General features: G+C 42.8%; 2 protein-coding genes across 10 annotated transcripts in view; one reads left to right on the forward strand and one right to left on the reverse strand.

Annotated features, from left to right (window-relative positions):
* On the forward strand, positions 1-20,057 carry SRR (serine racemase). 8 transcript variants are annotated; one of them, XM_021067610.2, is made up of 9 exons: positions 1-101; positions 6,646-6,801; positions 12,165-12,342; positions 15,127-15,253; positions 15,445-15,548; positions 16,958-17,077; positions 17,207-17,281; positions 17,761-17,970; positions 18,315-20,057. In XM_021067610.2, exons 2-9 carry the CDS (start codon positions 6,755-6,757, stop codon positions 18,510-18,512), a joined length of 1,059 nt encoding a protein of 352 aa, XP_020923269.1. In that variant the 5' UTR covers positions 1-101; positions 6,646-6,754; the 3' UTR covers positions 18,513-20,057. The 8 variants fall into 8 exon arrangements, with proteins under 8 accessions (XP_020923269.1, XP_020923270.1, XP_084841796.1 ...); XM_021067611.2 differs by having other exon boundaries at positions 1-71; XM_084985670.1 differs by lacking the exon at positions 12,165-12,342.
* TSR1 (TSR1 ribosome maturation factor) overlaps positions 17,313-20,081 on the reverse strand; it is a 12,396-nt gene continuing 9,627 nt past the window's right edge. For both annotated transcript variants that reach the window (XR_014821531.1, XM_021067603.2), the window contains exons 13-15: positions 19,353-19,493; positions 19,174-19,248; positions 17,313-19,043 (exon numbers count right to left, since the gene is read on the reverse strand). Coding sequence is in view for 1 of the 2 variants with exons in the window: in XM_021067603.2 (XP_020923262.1) it covers positions 18,865-19,043; positions 19,174-19,248; positions 19,353-19,493 (395 nt within the window). In the remaining variant the exon portion in view is untranslated. The remainder of the gene's footprint in view (positions 19,044-19,173; positions 19,249-19,352; positions 19,494-20,081) is intronic.

Consider the following 20,081-nt stretch of genomic DNA (forward strand, 5'->3'; position numbering starts at 1 on the left):
GCGCGTGCGCAGAGGTGTGGCCGGGGAAGGTGCGCTGAGGCGATTTGGAGGCGCAGCGCCCGGGAGTTGAGGTGAGGTCGGGCTGAGCCGAGCCAGGCGAGGTGAGGCGGGCGTTCGCGGCGATGGTTGCTTTTGCTGCCGTGGTGGCTTTCGAGGATGCGGGTGCTGGTCTGGGGCTCGGGTTGACGGAGTCACTCCTTTCTGCCTTTTCCAGGCGCCTTAGGCCAGGGTCTCCCTCCGCAGGCCCTGACTAGTGCCCCAGGCTTTTACGTGGGGACCTTGAAGATCTCATAGGGCAGTTAGTATTATGTCCATTTTATTAATAAAGACGAGGAAACCGAATCGCAGAGAACGGTGGCAAATTGCCCAGGATGACACAATCGATAACCACCAGAGGTTCAGTCTTTTCCGTTATGGAAGTCTGCATTCCAAGCTTCCTGATTTTTTTTTTTTTTAATACAGTATAGCTGGCTCTTGCTGAGGGAAGGGTTGTGTGGAAATAAATCAGGAGGTGTTATGAGTCGATTTAGAAATTTCTATATCACTATGGGTTCTTGAAAATTCTCCTTGACTTTCCCAGATCTCAGATTGATTTTTTTCCCCCTCTTTAAAATGTAACCGGATGTGAAGACTTATACTTTACCTGTTTGTTCATGAGCTCCTGTTCAGAACTGTGGTGAAACTCTCTTCTCCTGCAAGGTGTTTCTGTACCTCTTGTTCCTTCCCTATCCCACACAGTCCCCTCTACACTAGCAAAGAAGTTACCAGTTATTCCTTAGACTTGGCCTAAAAGATTTAAACAATCTCTGACAACTCATTCAGTTCCTAAGCCGTGGCAGATGCTTCACCTCCACAAAATTACACAGTTGGAGAAAGTCATTAGATTTCAAAAGAAGGGAGTGACTTGAATGGTCAGAGCAAATGACAATCATTAAAACAGATACAAGAGAAATGAGAAAAAAATGCTCAAACCTAATTCGTTTTCATGGTGAAATTGGAAAAGACATTGCATCAGTTTTTCTCTAAAGAAGGAAAAATAATCTGAACAAAACTTTCATAGGAAAAACACACTTGCCAGATTAATGCAGTAGTGTCAGTGAACTGCAAATGGAATTTCCCAGAAGTTAGGCCAACTCAAGAAAATTTACCAGAGGCGTTCCCGTCATGGCTCAGTGGTTAACGAACCTGACTAGTATCCATGAGGACATAGGTTCCATCCCTGGCCTTGCTCAGTGGGTTAAGGATCTGGCATTGCCATGAGCTGTGGTGTAGGTTGTAAACGTGGTTCAGATCCTGCGTGGCCCTCAAAAGACAAAAGACAAAAAAAAAAAAAAAGGCTATGAGAGATAAAGATAGGAGATAGGAAGAATGGATCCAGAAAACTAAATCAAATATGAGTTCCGGAGGTGATAACAGAACTAAGGAGGTAAAATAATCAAAGAAATAATAGAATGGAGTTCCCTTGTGGTGCAGCAGATTAAGGACCCATGTTGTCACTGCAATGGCTTGGGTCACTGCTGTGGCATGGGTTCAGTCCCTGGCCTGGGAACTTTCACATGCCATGGGCATGGCCAAAAAAACAAAGGAAATAATACATAAAGGAGGTCCCGTTGTAGCTCAGTGGAAACAAATCTGACTAGTATCCATGAGAATGCAGGTTCGATCCCTGGCCTTGCTCAGTGGGTTAAGGATCCGGTGTTGCCATGAGCTGTGGTGTATGTCGCAGACGCGGTTCCAGTCCTGCATTGCTGTGGTGAAGGCCGGCAGTTGCAGCTCCAATTCAGCCCCTAGTCTGGGAGGCTCCATATGCTGAAAGTTCAGCCCTAAAAAGCAAAGGAAAAAAAAAAAAAAAAAAAGAATGAAATAATAGAAAAAATTTTTCAGGAGTTCCCATAGTGGCTCAGCCGGTTAGGCGTCCGACTAGTATCCATGAGGATGCAGGTTCAATTCCTGACCTCGATCAGTAGGTTAAGGATCCGGCATTGCTGTGAGCTGTGGTGTAGGTCACAGACACAGCTTGTATCCTGAGTTTCTGTGGCTGTGGTGTAAACTGGTAACTGCAGCTCCAGTTCAACCCCTAGCCTGGGAACTTCATTTGCCATTGGTGCAGTCCTAAATTGAAGAAAAAAAAGTACTAAATTGATAGAATATTTGAATTTAAGACTTAAATTCAACCCTCAGTTTTAAAGGGTTCATGAAATACCAAGTCAAAATAAAAGACAACCATATTTAGACCTGTACCACAATGAAGGCTGAGTTTAAAGAATTAAAATATGTGCCAATATACTCAAAATATATTGTTAATCTTTTTTTTAAAGACTGTTGCAGAATAAAATATAAGGTATGGTTTTGTCTGAGGGCAGCAAAAACATTTTTTGCAGCATATATACATCAAAAAAAGTTAAATGGTTTTCTTTGGGAAGAGAGTAGATTTAACAGTTAATGTTTTAAACTCTTACTGTGGGGATTTGTTTACATATTATGTGGGTAATCCAAAAAACAACAAAGTAAATGTGGATAATTGAAGAGGGGGGAATTCAGTGTCTAAGAACAGATATTGTTCAGGTCACGTTTGCACAAAGTAGTAAAATTAAAAATGAATAACTACAAATTAAAAAATTCTAGCACTTGGAAATTATTTTTAAAAATCAAATTTAAAATAACTCAGGGGGAGCTACCATTGTGGCCCTGTGCTTTAAGAACCTGACCGGTATCCATGAGGATGCAGGTTTGATCCCTAGCATGGGTCAGTGGGTTAAGGCTCCAGCACTGCCACAAGCATGACATAGGTTGCAGCTACAGCTCAGATCTGGTGTTGCTATGGCTGTGCCGTAGGCTGGCAGCTGAAGCTCCAATTAGACCCCTAGCCGGGGAACTTCTGTATGCTGCAGTTACGGGCCTAAAAATAAAAATAAAATAACTCAGGGGGGCAGTTCCCACCATGGCGCAGTGGGTTAAGAATCCAGTTGTAGCAGCTTGGGTCACTGCAGAGGTTTGGGTTCAATCCCCAGCTGGCGCATTGGGTTAAAGGTTCTTGTATTGCCAAAGCTGTGACCCAGATTCAGCCCCTGCCTGGGAACTTCCATGTGCCTCAGGTGCAGCTGCAAAAGAAAATAAATACATAACTCATGGGTGAAAGAAGTAAATAAAATTAAGATTGGAGTTCCCATCATGGCTCAGTGGTTAACAAATCCTACTAGTATCCATGAGGACGCAGGTTCAATCCTTGGCCTCGCTCAGTAGGTTAAGGATCTGGCATTGCCGTGAGCTGTGGTATAGGTCACAGATATGGCTCGGATCCCCTGTTGCTGTGGCTCCAGTGTAGGCCGGCTCCAATTGGACCCCTAGGCTGGGAACTTCCATATGCCTTAGGTGCAGCCCTAAAAAGACTAAATAAATAAATAAGACTGGACCTGCTGTGGCACAGTGGGTTAAGGATCCAGTGTCACTGCATCGGTAGCATAGGTCACAGATGCAGCTTGGATTCAGTCTCTGGCCTGGGAATTTCCACATGCTGCAGGTGCAGCCAAAAAAAAGCAAAAAAAAAGATTGTGGATTCTTCAGAAATTAAGATTAATGAAAATATTGCATAACAAAACCTATGATATATTATTAAATTGATAGGAAAATATGTAGCCTTAAGTGCTTTTACTATAAATTTTAAGAAAATGAAAATTAAGGAGTTCCCATTGTGGCTCAGCAGTTTAAGAACCTGACTGGTGTCCATAAGGATGCAGATTGGACCCCTGGCCTTGCTCAGTGGTTTAAGGATTTGGCATTGCTGCAATCTGTGGCGTAGGTTATGGATGCAGCTCAGATTCCCTGTTGCTGTGCCTCCGGTATAGGTAGGCAGCTGCAGCTGTGATTCGACCCCTAGCCTGGGAACTTCCATATGCTGCAGGTGTGGCCCTGAAAAGAAAAAGAAAAAAAAAAAAAAAAAAGCTAAGTATTCAAGGGTAGAAAAAGGAAATAAAAAATAAAAGAAAAATAGGGGAAGAAATAAAGATAAAATCAGAAATTAATAAGGGAAAAAGAACAGCACTTGAGGTTCCCTTGAGGCCCAGCAGGTTAATGATCCAGCATTATTACTGCTGTGGCTTTGGTTACAGCTGTGGCTCCGGTTCAGTCTCTGGCCTGGGAACTTCTGCATGACCCGGGCATAGCCAAAAAAAAAAAAAAAAAAAAAAGCAGCATTTGATAAACCAAAGGAGTCATTCTTCAGAAATAGACAGAAGTTAAGAACCATGAAGATGTGGGTTCGATCCCTGGCCTCATTCAGTGGGTTAGGGATCTGGCATTGCCCTAAGCTGTGGTGTAGGTCGCAGAGTTGAATCCTGAGTTGCTGTCACTATGGCACAGGCAACAGCTGCAGCTGCAATTGGACCCCTAGCCTGGGCACTTCATATGCCAAAGGTGCAGCCCTGGGGAAAAGAAAAAGAAAACAAATAAGTAGACATTGCCATTGCACTGCGGTGCAAGGGGATCAGCAGCGTCTCTGGAGCCCTGGGACACAGGTTCAATCCCCAGCTGGGCACAGTGGATTAAGGATCCGGCATTGCTGCAGCTCTGGCATAAGTCGCAACTGGGTTCAGATCTGATCCTTGTCCTGGGAACTCCACATACTTTGGGGTGGCCAAAAAAAAAAAAAGAAAAGAAAAAAAATAGGAGCTCCCACTGTGGCACACGCAACAGGATTGGCAGCGTCTTGGGAGCACTGGGACACAGGTTCAGTCGCTGGCCCAGGAACTCCATATGCCATGGGGCGGCCAAAAATGAGAGCAAATAAGTAAACATTAAAATAGATACATTTCTGGCAAAAAAAAAGAAAAACTTTTAATTCAAAAGTCATCCTATCAGATGCCTCACAGATAATACAAGCTTAGCTCATCAAATCTCTCATTTTCCCCTAAAGTATTTGTTTCATTGCCAGCCTTATATCTCAATAAATTATACCACTATCTATGTTGAAACCCATGAGTTATCCTGGACACCTCCCTCTCCCTCACTCCCCGCATTCAATCCAATATGAGGATATGTCTCTTCTACCTCAGTAGTGGACATGTATGGAATGCATCACCTCAGCATTTTCCCCTTGCTTTTTTCTTGGAAACTGCCCATCACTCTCACTCAGAAGAAGTACTTTCTTGTTTTCTTTTTCTATTTCCTTTTCTCTTCTTTCCTCTTACTCCCTTCCTTTGCTCCTATTTTTCCCTCCGGTCCAGAGATTTGAGGCAGTCATACTGTTTGGTTTACATCATCAACAAGGTCTTTCTCATTTTATCTTTTTTTTCCCCTCATTCCAATTCCCCCTCATGTTCCTTTCCATCTCCTTAGGTAGCCACCTTAATGTGTTGATATATGTCCTTGGATGTATGTGTATCTTTGAATAATGTATGGTATTACTATGTGTATGTATGTGATTTAAATGTACATATTCAATATTGTATTATAGAAATCATTGTTCCTTTTTTATGTTTCTGTAAATACTTCTGTCTTAAATGACCTCACACCCTTGGCCACTGGTCCTAGGTCAAGATAGGCCCAAACCACATAGTCCCTACCTGTATTTTTTTTTTAATTGTAACTAAGAAAAAAAGAAAATCCCTCTCCAGTGTGGAAGACTTAAAATGTAAAACACAGGAGCCGGTTACAGCCATGTGTCCTGCCATGTGGAACCAGCTGGTCTGCAGTCAAAAAGAATGAAGCCAACATGCAGAAAGCAGCAGAGATGAGAAACAGAAAGTCCCGGAAAAACTCCAACTCCTGGTTGCAGTTGTTCCTGATGCTCCATATTCATACTCTTCCCATGGTTCAACTCTTCCTTGGATTCCATGAGCCAATAAATCTCATCACCCCCATCATTTGCCTAAGCTGGTTCAAATTAGGGTTCTATCACCTGCACCCAAGAGGCCTCACTAATTATAATCTCTAAAATATATCTGTGTGTGTGTGTGTTTTAATTGTGGTAAAATACACCTAACAGGAAATACTCCTTCATGACCATTCTTAAGTGTACAATTCAGTAGTGTTCAGTACATTGACATTGTTGTACAACCAATCTCTGTAACTCTTCATCTTTCAAAACTGAAACTATATCCATTAAACAACTTCCCATCCCCCCCTTCCCCACAGCTTCTTACAACCACTGTTCTTTCTATTAATTTGACTACTCCAGGTGCTTCACATAAGTATAACCATACAGTACTTGTCTTTTTGTGACTAGCTTATTTCAATTAACAGAATATCCCATAGATTCATCCATATTATAGCACATGTCAGAATTTCCTTTTTTTAAGGCTGAATAATATTTCATTGTATGTATATACCACATTTTGTTTATCCATTCATCTGTCAATGGATATTTTGGTGGCTTCCACCTTTTAGCTATTTTGAATAATGCTGCTGTGAACAGTACAAATATGTCTTTGAGACCCTCATTGAATTCTTTTGGGTATACCCTGAAGTGGAATTGCTGGATCATATGGTAATTCTGATTAATTTTTCGAGGAACTACCATACTGTTTTCCACAGCAGTTGTACCATTTTACCTTTCTACCAACAGTGCGTAAAGACTCCAGTTTTACCACATCCTGCCAACACCTGTTATATTCTAGTTTTCTGGTTTTAGTTTTTGTTTTTTTACAGATGTACCTGTGACGTAAGGACATTCCCAGGCTAGGGGTTGAATCAGAGCTGCAGCTGAATCCTGTACCACAGCCATAGCCACACTGGATCTGAGCTGCATCTGCAACTTATGCCACAGCTTGAGGCAATCACTGGATCCTTACTGAGCGAGGCCAGGTATGAAACCTGCATTATCATGAAGACTATGTTAGGTCCTCAACCTGCTGAGCCACAATGGAAACTCCCAGTTTTTTGGGTTTTGTTTTTGTTGTTTTTTTTTTTTTAGTAGCCATCCAAAGAGGTATAAAGTCTATCTCATTGTGGTTTTGATTTGCGATTTTTATTGTCTTTTTAGGGCCACACCTGAAGCATATTAAAGTTCCCAAGCTAGGGGTCAAATCAGAGCTGCAGCAATGCCAGATCCAAGCCTTGTCTGTGACATACATCACAGCTCATGGCAACGCTGGATCCTTAACCCACTGAGTGAAGCCAGGGATTGAACCCAGGTCTTATGGATACTAGTCAGGTTCATTACCGCTGAGCCACAATGGGAACACCTGCATTTCTCTGATGATTAGTGATGCTGAGCATCTTTTCATGTGCTTGTTGGCCCTTTGTATATCTTTTTTGGAGAAATGTCTATTCAAGTCCTTCACCCGTTTTTCAGTTTGTTTTCCCAAAATGTATCTTGAATAATTTTTTTTCTACCTCCACTTTCACCATTCAAGCCCCTGTTGTCTTTCATGTGGACAACTGTTAATACTTCTTAATTGGATTCCCTAATTCCACTCTTAATGGCATTCTAGTGCTCTGAAGAAAAAACCCATGAGTCATGGTCTCTTATGATCTAGATTCTGCCAACTTCACTCTATTTCTTATCACATTTCCCACATTTCTTAACCCACTATGCCACAGCAGGAACTCCAGCTCCATGTTTTAAGGGGAACTAGGATAAAAGTTGCCATTTACCGACATCGGGAAGACTGGAAGTAGAACAGTACTGAGTAAGATCAGGACTTTGGTTTTAGACATAGTGATTTTGAGATGCCTATTGAGACACTCAGATGGGGAGTTCCCATTGTAGCTCAGTGGAAACAAAACTGGCTGGTATCCATGAAGACCTGGGTTCAGTCCCTGGCCTCAGTCAGTGGATTAAGTATCTGGCATTGCCACGAGCTATGGTGTAGGCCAGCAACTGCAGCTCCAATTTGACCCCTAGCCTGGGAACTTCCATATGCCAGGGGTGCGGCCCCCCCAAAAAAAAATAATAATCTAGCAAAGTATCTTATTACATGATAAATATACAAAGATTATTACCTTTCATATACACCATCAGTAAGCAGTTTGAAAATCTAATGTCTTATTTCAAAAGCAACACAAATACGTTGTATTTAAGCATAAGTTTAATCAGATCTGTACAGTCCAGAAATAAATTATGATTATTCAGAAGCCTAAAACAAAAAGACTATTAAATTAAAACACCCATGTTAATGGATGGGAAGACTCAATGTTTTAATTTTTTTATTTTTTACTTTTTTATTTTTTGCTTTTTAGGGCCCCACCCATGCATATAGAGGTTCCCAGGCTAGGGGTCAAATTGGAGCCACAGCTGCCAGCCTACACTACAGCTCACTGCAACGTCAGATCTTTAACCCACTGAGCAAGGCCAGGGATTTAACCCACAACCTTCCGGTTCCTAGTCAGATTTGTTTCCACTGTGCCACAATGGGAATGCCAAGACTCAATATTTTTAAATGTCAGTTGTGCCCCCAATTCATTTGTACATTGTACAGTGCAATTTCTGGCAAACTTGGTAAAGTATTCCTAAAGTTCATTTGAAAGAATTGGTGTTTGAGAAAAGCCAATAAATTTTAGGAAGAGTAATCAGGGAATAACATTAATACAGTGAACAACTGGAAAAGAATTGGTAGTCTGATTAATGGAACAAAATACAAAATCCAGAAAAGCCCCATGCATTAATAGAAATTTAACTTTTTTTTTTTTTTTTTGGACACACCTGCAGCATGCAGGAAGTCCTCCATCCAGGGATCAAACCTACACCCCAGCAGAAACCCAGGCCACTACAGCGACAACACCAGATCCCAAATCTACTGCATCACAAAGGAATTCCAGAAATTTAATTTCTTTTTTAATGGCTGTATCCATGGCATATGGAAGTTCCCAGGCCAGGGAGTGAATCTAAGCCACAAATGTGACCTACACCTGCAGCTGTGGCAACACGGGATCCTTTAACCCACTGTGCCCATCTGGGGACTGAACCTTCACCTCAGCACTGACCTAAGTCGCTGCAGTCGGATTCTTAACCCATTGCATCACAACAAGAACACCTAATTTTTTTATAAAGGTATTTCAGAGGAAAAAGATGATTCAGTCTGTAAATGGTGTGTTAAAAGTTCACAAAAGAGGTCTTCCCATCATTCCTCAGTAGAAACAAATCTGACTAGCATCCATGAGGATGCAGGTTCGATCCCTGGCCTCACTCAGTGGGTTAAGGATCCAGCATTGCAATGAGAGGTGGTGTAAGTCACAGACATGTCTTGGATCTGGCATTGTGGCTGTGGCGAAGTCTGGCAACTACAGCTCCGATTCAACCCCTAGCCTGGGAACCTCCACATGCCATGGATGTGGGCCAGCCCTAAAAATACACACACGCACAAAAAGATTCACAAAACAGAAAAACTCCTAGAAGAAAATAAAAGCTAAACTTTTTCTGACATAAATCATACCAATGTTTTCTTAGGTCAGTCTTCCAAGACATTAAATAAAAGTAAAAATAAATTAATGGGACCTGATCAAACTTATAAGCTTTTGCCCAGCAAAGGAAACCATAAACGAAATGAAAAGACAACCTACAGACTCAGAAAAAATATTTGCAAATGATGAGACTGACAAGAGCTTAATTTCCAAAATGTCTAAACAGCTCATACAATTCAGCAACAAAACAAACAACCCCATCAAAAACTGGGCAGAAGACCTAAATAGGCATTTGTCCAAAGAAGATATACACATGGCAAATAGGCACATGAAAAGATGTTCACCGTCACTAATTATTAGAGAAATGCAAATCAGAACTACAAGGAGGTACCGTTTCCCACCAGTCAGAACGGCCGTCGTTAAAAGAGTCTACAAATATCAAATGCTGAACAGAGTATGGATAAAAGTGAACCTTCCTACATTGTCAGTGTGAATGTAAATTAGTGCAGCAAAGGAGAACAGTATGGAGGTTGCCCACAAAACTGAAAATAGGAATTTCCCATTGTGGTGCAACAGAAACGAATCTAACTAGCATCCATGAGGATGCAGGTTTGATCCCTGGTTCAGTGGGTTAAGGATCCAGCATTGCTGTCAGCTGTGGTGTAGGTCACAGATGCAGCTCAGATCCCATGTTATTGTGGCTGTGGCATAGGCCAGCGGCTACTGCTCCAATGTGACCCCGGGCCTGAGAACTTCCATATGTTTCAGTTGTGGCCCTAAAAAGAAAAAAAAAAAAAAAAAAAAAAAGCACCAAACGCTAAAAATAGAGTTGCCACGTAATCCAGCAATTCCACTCCTGGGCATATACTGAGAGAAAACTCTAAATTTGAAAAGATACATGTTCATAGCACTATTTGCAATAGCCAAGACAAACTAAATGGCCATTGACAGATGAATGAATAAAGACGAGGTGTATATATAGATATATATATATATGCAATGGAGCATTACTCAGCCATAAAAAATTAAATAATGCCATTTGCAGCAATATGGATGGACCTAGGGGCTATCATACTAAGAGAAGTAAGTTAGAAAGAGGAAGACTAATACCATATGATATCACATGTAGAATCTAAAATATGCCACAGGAAGGAGTTCCCACTGTGGCCCAAGGGGGAGTTGGTGGCATCTCTGCAGTACTAGAACGTAGGTTCAATCCCAACCTCAGCAGGGTGGGTTAGAAGATCCTGAGTTGCCACAGCTGTGGCGCAGGTTACCACTGTGGCTGGGATCTGCTCCCTGGTCCAGGAAGTCCATAAGTGGCAGGCCAGCCAAAAAAAAGACAAAATGAAATATGCCACAGGGAATTTCCACTGTGGCGCAAGGGGATCGTCGGCATATCTGTAGCACTAGTTCCTTCTCCAGCCCGGCACAGTGGGTTAAGGATCCAACATTAACGCAGCTCTGGCATAGGTCACAACGTTCGGCTCACATCTGATACCTGGCCGGGGAACTCCATATGCCCACAGGGAGGCCCGAAAATAAAAAATAAAATAATGAAATGCAAAGTAACATAAAATAGGAATTCCCATTATGGCTCAGCAGTAACAAACCCAACTAGCATCCATGAGGACTCGGGTTTGATCCCTGGCCTCACTCGGGGTTAAGGATCCCACATTGCCCGTGAGCTCGGTGTAAGTTGCAAACGCGGCTTGGATCTGATATCGCTGTGGCTGAGGTGTAGGCCAGCAGCTACAGCTCTGATTTGACCCCTGGTCTGAGAATTTCCATATGCTGTGGGTGCGGCCCTAAAAAGACAAATAAAGAAAGAAAGAAAAGAAAATATGCCACAGGATTTCCCTTGTGGCTCAGTGGGTTAAGGCTCTTGCGTTGTCACTGCAGCAGTTCAGGTCTCTGCTGTGGGGCAGGTTTGATCCTTGGCCCAGGAACTTCTATACTCCAGGAGCAGCCCAAAAAAAAGACAAAAATGAATTTATTTATGAAACAGAGACAGACTCACAGACAAAGAAAACAACTTGTGGTTGCCAAGAGGGAGGTGGGGTAGGGGAGGGATGGATTGGGAGTCTGAGAACTAGCAGATGCAAACTATTATTTATAGAATGTGTAAACAATAAGGTCCTACTGTATAACACACAGAATTATATTCAATACGCCACAGCCACAGCACTGTGGGATCTGAGCCACATCTGCGACCTACACTCCAGCTCATGGTTTAAAGTTCTTGCATTGTCACTGCAACAGTTCAGGTCTCTGCTGTGGGGCAGGTTTGATCCTTGGCCCAGGAACTTTTATACTCCAGGTGCAGCCAAAAAAAAAAAAAAAAGACAAAAATGAACTTATCTATATAACAGAGACAGACTCACAGCCATAGAGAACAATTTGTGGTTGCCAGATCCTTAACCTACTGAGCAGGGCCAAGAATCAAACCCGCATCCTCATGGATACTAGTCAGATTTGTTTCCACTGAGCCGCAATGGGAACTCTTTTTTTTTTTTTAAGATTTGTTTTTTTCTTTGGAGTAGTTTAAGTTTCACAGCAAAATCGATGGGAAAGTACAGAAATTTACTGTATAGTCCCTGACCTTATGCAAGCACAGCCTCCCCCATTATCAACATCCCCAACCAGAGTGGTACATTTGTTACAGTTCAACCTATATTGACACATTTATTTCCACCAAAGTCCACAGTTTACATTATGGTTCATTCTTGGTGGTTTATATTCCATGGGTCTGCATTATGCATTTTCAAAAGTCTTTTCATTAAATACATTACCTAGGCTCGCTTTGACCCCTTTCTAATTCCTAGGTTTCAAACCATGTGTGCTCAGTACTGCATATCCCTTGCTGATGTTGAAAAAGCGCACGTCAACATTCGAGATTTTATCCACCTCACACCAGTGCTAACAAGCTCCATTTTGAATCAAGTAACAGGGCGCAATCTTTTCTTCAAATGTGAACTCTTCCAGAAAACTGGATCTTTTAAGGTAACAGTCCATTTTGATGGTGTCATGTTTCTTTTCAAACCACATCTCATATAAATTTATTTGATCCTTCTGGTCACCCAGTGAGGCAGGTAGAATTAATAAGTATCTTTTTATAGCTGAAGAAAGGGTTGTAGAAATTTTCCTTTGCTCGAGCTCTGGTTACCTAGCATCATGGTGTTGATGAGAGACACTTTTACACAATCTCAAAATTCCTTATTATTAAGGTGATCATATAATTTGCTGTCCAAAGGACATATCTGAGAATCAAAGGGGAACTGCTTTTTGACCATTCCCCAGGGGACGGAGAAGTTCCTGGGCCAGGAATTGAAATCACAGCTGTAACCAGAACCATTGATAGATCCTTAATCCACTAAGCCACAAGAGAACCCCAAAAGCGGGAACCTCTAATGATTAAACAGACAAAGGACATCAACCTGGACATATGGGATCAACTTGTATATAGCCAAGTTTAATCATTCGTTGTTTTCAACCTGCTATTCGTTTACACCTTATGAATATAAAACATCTAAATCTAGTCAAACCCTTATATAACAAGATTTTTCTACAAAATGTGTCAGTGCTTTTCATGCATAAGATAGATTTCTGTGGAGTTCCTGCTGTGGTGCAGCGAGTTAAAAAATCCAGCATTGTCTCTCTGCAGCAGCTCAGGTTGCTGCTTAAGTGCGGTTCCATCCCCAGCCCAGTGCAAGGTACAGCATTGCCACAGCTATGGCACAGGTGGAACCTGAGGCTTGGATTCAATCCCTGGCCCAGGAATTTCCATATGCTGTGGGTGCCTCCCACCAAAAAAAAAGATTTCCGTGTGCTGATTGTTACCAGAATTTTGTGACCATTATTTGAACTTTAAGATCCATTAATGGAGTTTCCTGGTGGCCTGGTGGTTAAGTATATGGTGTTACCACTACTGTGGCTCTGGTTTGATCCCCAGCCCAAACTTTCACATGCCATGGGCAGGGGAAAAAAAAAAAAATCCATTCAGATATAAATCTAAAAGCTTCATTTTGCATTGTGCCTGGCAGGTACTCGTGTCCATTAAATTGTACTATTTAGGATCTCAGGAATTTAGTTTTCCACACCCATTAACTGAGAATTTTTTTTTCTTTTGTCTTTTTAGAGCTACACCCGAAGCATATGTAGGTTTCCAGGCTAGGGGTCTAATCTGAGCTGTTGCTGCCAGCCTACACCACAGCCACAGCAACGCCAGATCCAAGCCACATCTTTGGCCTCCACCACAACTCATGGCAACGCTGGATCCTTAACCCACTGAGCAAGGCCAGGGATCAAACCGGCAACCTCATGGTTCCTAGTCGGATTCGTTTCTACTGCGCCACATTGGGAACTCTGAGAATTTTTATTTTAATCAAAACAAAAACCTTTCCATTCTCTTTTGCCTTTTGCATCTGCCATGGTTTGTTCTTTATTCATCGCACATCAATTTCGTGTTTTCACTAACTATACTAGGTGTATGTACAGTAGGCCTTGCCCTTTATCCATATTTGCAGAGGAAGGCAAGTAAGTTGTGAAGGTTTTTTTTGTTGTGGTTGTTGGTTTTTTAATGGCTGCACCCACCAAGTTCCCAGGCCAGGGGTTGAATCCAAGTTGCAGCTGTAATCTATGCCACAGCTGCACAGCTGCAGCAACACCAGATCCTTTAACCCACTGTGCCAGGCTGGGGATCAAACTCCTCTGCATCAACCCAAGCCACTGCAGTTGGATTTTTTTTTCCCCCTTAGGTCTTTTTGTCTTTTCTAGGGCCGCACCCATGGCCTATAGAGGTTCCCAGGCCAGGGGTCCAGTCGGAGCTGTAGCCTCTGGCTTGCACCACAGCTCACAGCAACTCTGGATCCTTAACCCACTGAGTGAGGCCAGGGATTGGACCTACAACCTCATGGATGCTAGTTGGGTTCATTAACTGCTGAGCCACGACGGGAACTCCTGCAGTTGGATTCTTAACCCACTGGGCCACATCAGGAACTCTGAAAAGTATCTTAAGAGAGATACAAAGGCCATGGAAGGGAATGAAGTACCCAATTTTGCCTGGGAAAGTAAGCAAGTTGAACCAGGTGATGTTTGATCCAAGTTTTAGAGTATGAGTACTTTTAGCCAGATCAGGGTGTGGGTGGGAAAGAACACCAGGGAGAGGTGTCAGCATGCAGAGGGAGGGATACAGGGTGTGTGCTAACCTCACGGGAAGGAAACTAGAAGCAATTTAGGATGGGTCCAACAGTGACAGAGTGTCAGATGTGTTTAGAAAGGCTGCAACTTGAGTTCCCACCGTGGGACAGCAGGTTAAGGATCTGGCATTGTCTCTGGTGGTGTGAGGGTTCATCCCTTGGCCTGTTCAGGGAGTGAAGCATCCAGGGTTGCTGCAGCTGTGGCGCAGGTCACAGCTGTGGCTCGGATTTGACCCCTGGCCTGTGAACTTCCATAGGATGCAGGTGCAGCCATTTAAATAATAATAATAAAAAAAAGGCTGCAAATTCTAAGAACTTGTACTTCAAAAAATAGGCAAAAAAGGTTAACATTTGTTTTTAAAAGATCACTTTCATAATCTAGTGTAACTATTAGATGAGAAAGATCCTTGAGGCAAGATCAGCTGAGGTTTGGTAACGTCAAGTTGAGAAACGAGGCCTCACCAGGTAGTGGCAAGGAAGAGGAACACGAGTTATTAGGAGGAAGAATCCTAAGATTTAGTGACGGACTGGATGTGCAGTGTTGGAAGAGTTAAATCAGATATATTAATTCACCTTTCCTGTTTTCCAGATTCGTGGTGCCCTTAATGCAGTCAGAGGCTTGATTTCTGCCACTTCAGAAGAGAAGCCCAAAGCAGTTGTTACTCACAGCAGTGGAAACCACGGCCAGGCGCTCTCCTATGCTGCCAGATTGGAAGGTACTTGATTAATTTCTCAGGGTAAAGGACAGGATCATCAGAGACGCGGGAAAGTATCCTTAACTTTCAGTGAGATTAGTGATAGCCGTGGGAAGTCAATTTCCAAGTCCCTGATTACAAGCAAACTTAACAGAAGTTTCTACCCTAAGTTCTCTTGACTTCTACTAACTGAACGTGTTTCTCCCTCCCAGGGATTCCGGCTTATATTGTAGTGCCCCAAACAGCTCCCAACTGTAAAAAATTGGCAATACAAGCCTACGGAGCCTCTATAGTGTACAGTGGAAACAGTGATGAGGTAAGGAAGTGAGCCAGTGCTCTTAAGCTCCTCCGCCTGAACAGCTTTCACTGTCAAATGAAACTCTGCTTCTTACCTGCTGGCTGTGGCTGGTCTCATTTGTTTCCTCTTCTGCTCTAAATGAGGGCACATCTGCTTTCTCTACCCACGCTCCCTTAGATGAACTCACGTCTTACTTTAAAATACATACATGCTAACTCCAGCCCTGACCTTTGCTCTTAACCCAGACTTGTACATTACCACTTTTTTTTCTTTTTCTTTTTAGGGCCGCACCCGGGGTATATGGAAGCACAGTGGGGTAAAGGATGCTGCTGCGTAGGTAGGAGCTGCAGCTCAGATTCAATCCCTTGCCTGGGAACTTTCCTATACCACCGGTGCAGCCATTAAAAAAAGAAAAAAAAAAAAAGTTATCTTTAGGGAGTTCCTGTTGTGGCTGAGTAGTTAACGAACCTGACTAACATCCATGAGGACGCAGGTTCAATCCCTGGCCTTGCTCAGTGGGTTAAGGATCCAGTGTTGCCGTGGGCTGTGGTGTAGGTCACACCACGGTTTGGATCCTGACTAGCTGTGGCTGTGGCCGGCACATATAGCTCCAATTCAACCCCTAGCCTGGGAACCTCCATATAACATGGGTGGGGCCCTAAAAAGACAAAAGACCGGGGTGGGGGGGGGGGAGGAAGTCATCTTTAACTCTTATACCCCACATCCAAATCTTTGTCCTACTTTCAAAACATCCCCATAATCCAACTACGTCTAACAGCCTCAACCACCACCACCCACCCTTAAACCAGTATCAGTCCCCACCTGGTTCAGTAGCCACCTAACTGGTCTGTTTCCACGCTTGCTTGCCCCACTAATCTTGTTCCCCAAAGAGCAACTGGAGCTATCCATTTAGTAAACCTGAGCTTGCCTTTTGTCAACCCCAAATCCTCCAGTTGCTTCCCACTTCAAAGTGGAAACCAAAGTCCTTGTAATCATCTATGGCCTAAATGAACTGGCCCATTATTCTCCTGATCTCATCGACACTCAACACCAACCACACTAACTTAGCAGTTTCTCAGAAAGCCAAGCACTCCTACTCTTTGGTCTTTGGCCTTGCTATTACTCTCTCCCTGGAATACTCTGGAGGTACACAGGACTTGTTCAAATCTATTAAAATTTTACCAGAGGCCCTTCCTGAGCACCCTATATAAAATAATTTTATTTTCCTCTGAAGCATTTAGACATACTATATATTTACTTATAGCCCACCCCTCCCCACCATATTAGCATATAATCCCATCGGAATATGAGTGCAGGGACTGTTCTGTTCAGTTATATCCCTAGTACCGGAACAGTCTGGTGACTAAATTTAACTTGTTGGGAATGCTATTAAATACATATAAAGCTAAATTGATGTACTCTTTCAGTCCAGAGAAAATGTTGCAAAAAGAATTGTGGAAGAGACAGAAGGGACCATGGTACATCCCAATCAGGAGCCTGCAGTGATAGCTGGGCAGGGGACAATTGCCATGGAAGTGCTGAACCAGGTAAAAGCTTACCTCTTGTTTAGCTACTGGTAATGCTAAACAGTGGGTTTAAGGCTGTAGAACCAATTATTTTATATGCACACATAAAATTGGTTATTAATAGACTTATTTATATTCTTTTCACTAAAGCTCCCCTTGGTAGATGCACTGGTGGTACCGGTAGGAGGAGGAGGAATGGCTGCTGGAATAGCAATTACAGTGAAGGTGAGAAAACAGCTTCTGGAGGACTTCCCACTTCAGGCATAGAAGTTTATTTTAGATCATAGTACATTGTGAGTATCTGCCCAACATTCCCTCCAAATTGCCATTCCTTCTCATCATCCCTTGGCACTTGAGTCAGAAGCCCCTTCTCTGCATCACCACTCCTTCCTTAATGAAAACTTTACAGCATAAAAGCAGTTACAGTGAGTGGCAATCTCACAGTCCTTTCTTTGAATTCCATCTCATCAACCTACAATCCAAGTTGGGTTATTCTTTTCCCAAGTCACCAGCAGAACCAGCTGTGTTCTAGGCAACACATGGTGGAATCCAATTTAAAGTGCTCAAAGACCCGGTTTCCATTACATCAATTAAAAGACTCTTTGGCAGAAATGTGTTAATCATCGTACTGCCTACTTTTTACTTCAAGCATGCAGGCAAAATGCTTTGGCCAGTTGTAAGGTATCTAATATTCCTCTTCCTAGGCTCTGAGACCTAATGTGAAGGTATATGCTGCTGAACCCTTGAATGCAGATGACTGCTACCAGTCCAAACTGAGAGGAGAACTGACCCCCAATCCTCAACCTCCAGACACAATAGCAGATGGGGTCAAATCCAGCATTGGCCTAAACACCTGGCCTATCATAAGGGACCTTGTGGATGATGTCTTCACTGTCACAGAGGATGAAATTAAGGTGAGGCTCCAAGAGGTAAAGAAATAACAAAAGAATGGAGCAACTTATGCAAAAACCCTTCCCTTTGTAAGTAGCAACTCACCCACTGGGGACTTGACTAGGTGGTTTCATGAATGTGGGAGGGTGCCCTAGATGTATCAAGATAACAGAAGTGTAGTTTGAATGGGGGGGGGGGGGAAAGCAAGCAAGCCCTGCCCGTTTCACTGGCAAGCACAAACATACAGCAATAAGAAAATTCAGACTGGGCATATATTCTCATCTGGCCTTTAACTTAAAAGGCCAACCAACTAGGCTCTTTCCCCGGCTATCATTTTACTAATTCTTACTCCCTTCCATATTAACAGTATGCAACCCAGCTGGTGTGGGAGAGGATGAAACTGCTTATTGAACCTACAGCTGGTGTTGGAGTGGCTGCTGTGCTGTCTCAGCATTTTCAAACAGTTTCCGCAGAAGTAAAGAACATTTGCATTGTGCTCAGTGGTGGAAATGTAGACTTAACCTCCCTAGCTTGGATGAGGCAGGCTGAAAAGCCAGCTCCTTAACATTCTGTTTAATATGTGCAAAAGGACAAAAAGGGATTCAATGTCTAGAACAGACACCTGGAAATTCTGTCTCCTGGTCACTGTCAACTTCCTAATCTTCCCCTCTTAAACACCTGTCAAACTCCTGATGTAGAATGACATTTCAGTAAGATTTAATAGTTTTCAGACTAAGTAGGGATAGAAAAACATCGATACTTAACTGAGACACCTTGTTAAGGCTAAGAAAGTCTTCTGCAAAGAGGAGTAGAGACCCCTAAGCCTATGCAGAAAACAAACTGTCCAGTCACAACCTACGGGCTCCCACCCCCAGAGTGCTAACTGGCAGCAACAAGACAGAAGCCCACAGAATCCATTATTCCATGTCCTCTTCAGGTACTGTTGAAGAGATCTCATTTTTCACCCAAGGTACTGGATCCGGTACATATGGATCATAAGTCCATTTGGGGAAAACTCGTTTATAGAGGTTCATCAGTACTGTGTCCTGAGATTTTAGCTTCCCATCAAAACTGCACTTCATGTGGCCATGAGTACCTAGAAAGAAAACAGAGCTAGTTGGTCAAATTGAAACAGAACAATTTTAAAGCAGTGGCCTTTTAACCCAATCATCATTTAGTAGCACTGGGGAAATCTAAACAAGATCCCAAATCCCACATTCTCTTACCTAAAGGCTCCTTGATGTATCCCCTACGTCCCCACTTTGTTCTCAGTTCCACTGGTTTAAACCACAGCACATCCTCTTAGAATGAAACACACACAGAAGACCAAGATGAAACATTTACCCACAAAATTAAACCCAACCTCACCCCACAGAGGCAGCTAGACCCCGTCCTTCACACCTACCTCTGCTGAAGAACATGTAACGCACCACGGCCATCTTAGTAAAAATTTTAAAAGGATGACCACTCAGAACAACTCTCTTGATGACCATTCTGTCTGGATCCACTGACAATAGATGGCCTGTGGCAATGAGACTGTGCATTCCTAAGGGGCAAAGGCAGAGGGGCAGGAAGTCTATTAAGTCAAAGCCTTCATTCAGCGTCCAGTCTATTTAAAGACCTATGCAAGATCTTTGAAAAATCTTTTTTTTTTTTCCCGTTAATGGCTATACTCACAGCATATGGAAGTTCCTAGGCCAGGGACTAAATCCGAGTTGCAGCTACTGTGCCAGGTTGGGTATGGAACCCATGCCTCCTCAGCAACCAAAGCTGCTGAAGTCAGATTCTTAACCTACTGTGCCACAGCAGGAATCCCCTTTTTCCTTTCCTTCCTTCTTTCTTTTTTAAAAAATTCAGGACATCTTAAAGAAGGGATATACTATGCTGCCCTCCTGGGTCCATGGCAAAGATGACTACGTGACATGCCTGCTGAGCCTGTCCTCAGAACCTAGCCTAAATATAGCAGCCTCTACCAATTAGCCAAGGTTTGCAAACAAGATAAAACCTTATTTGTCATCCCTGCCTCAGACCCACTCTGAGGCTGAGATTCAGACATTTTGAAAACAACCATTACCTTGCTCCCAAATGTAAATAAAGCAGTTTAAACTTATTAAGACTTGCAGGCCTATTTATC

This window comes from Sus scrofa, chromosome 12 (assembly GCF_054392235.1).
Source record: "Sus scrofa isolate SSC_HxYL_T2T_F1_AM1 chromosome 12, Sscrofa_HxYL_maternal_Yorkshire_Landrace_v2.0, whole genome shotgun sequence".
NCBI lineage: Eukaryota > Metazoa > Chordata > Mammalia > Artiodactyla > Suidae > Sus > Sus scrofa.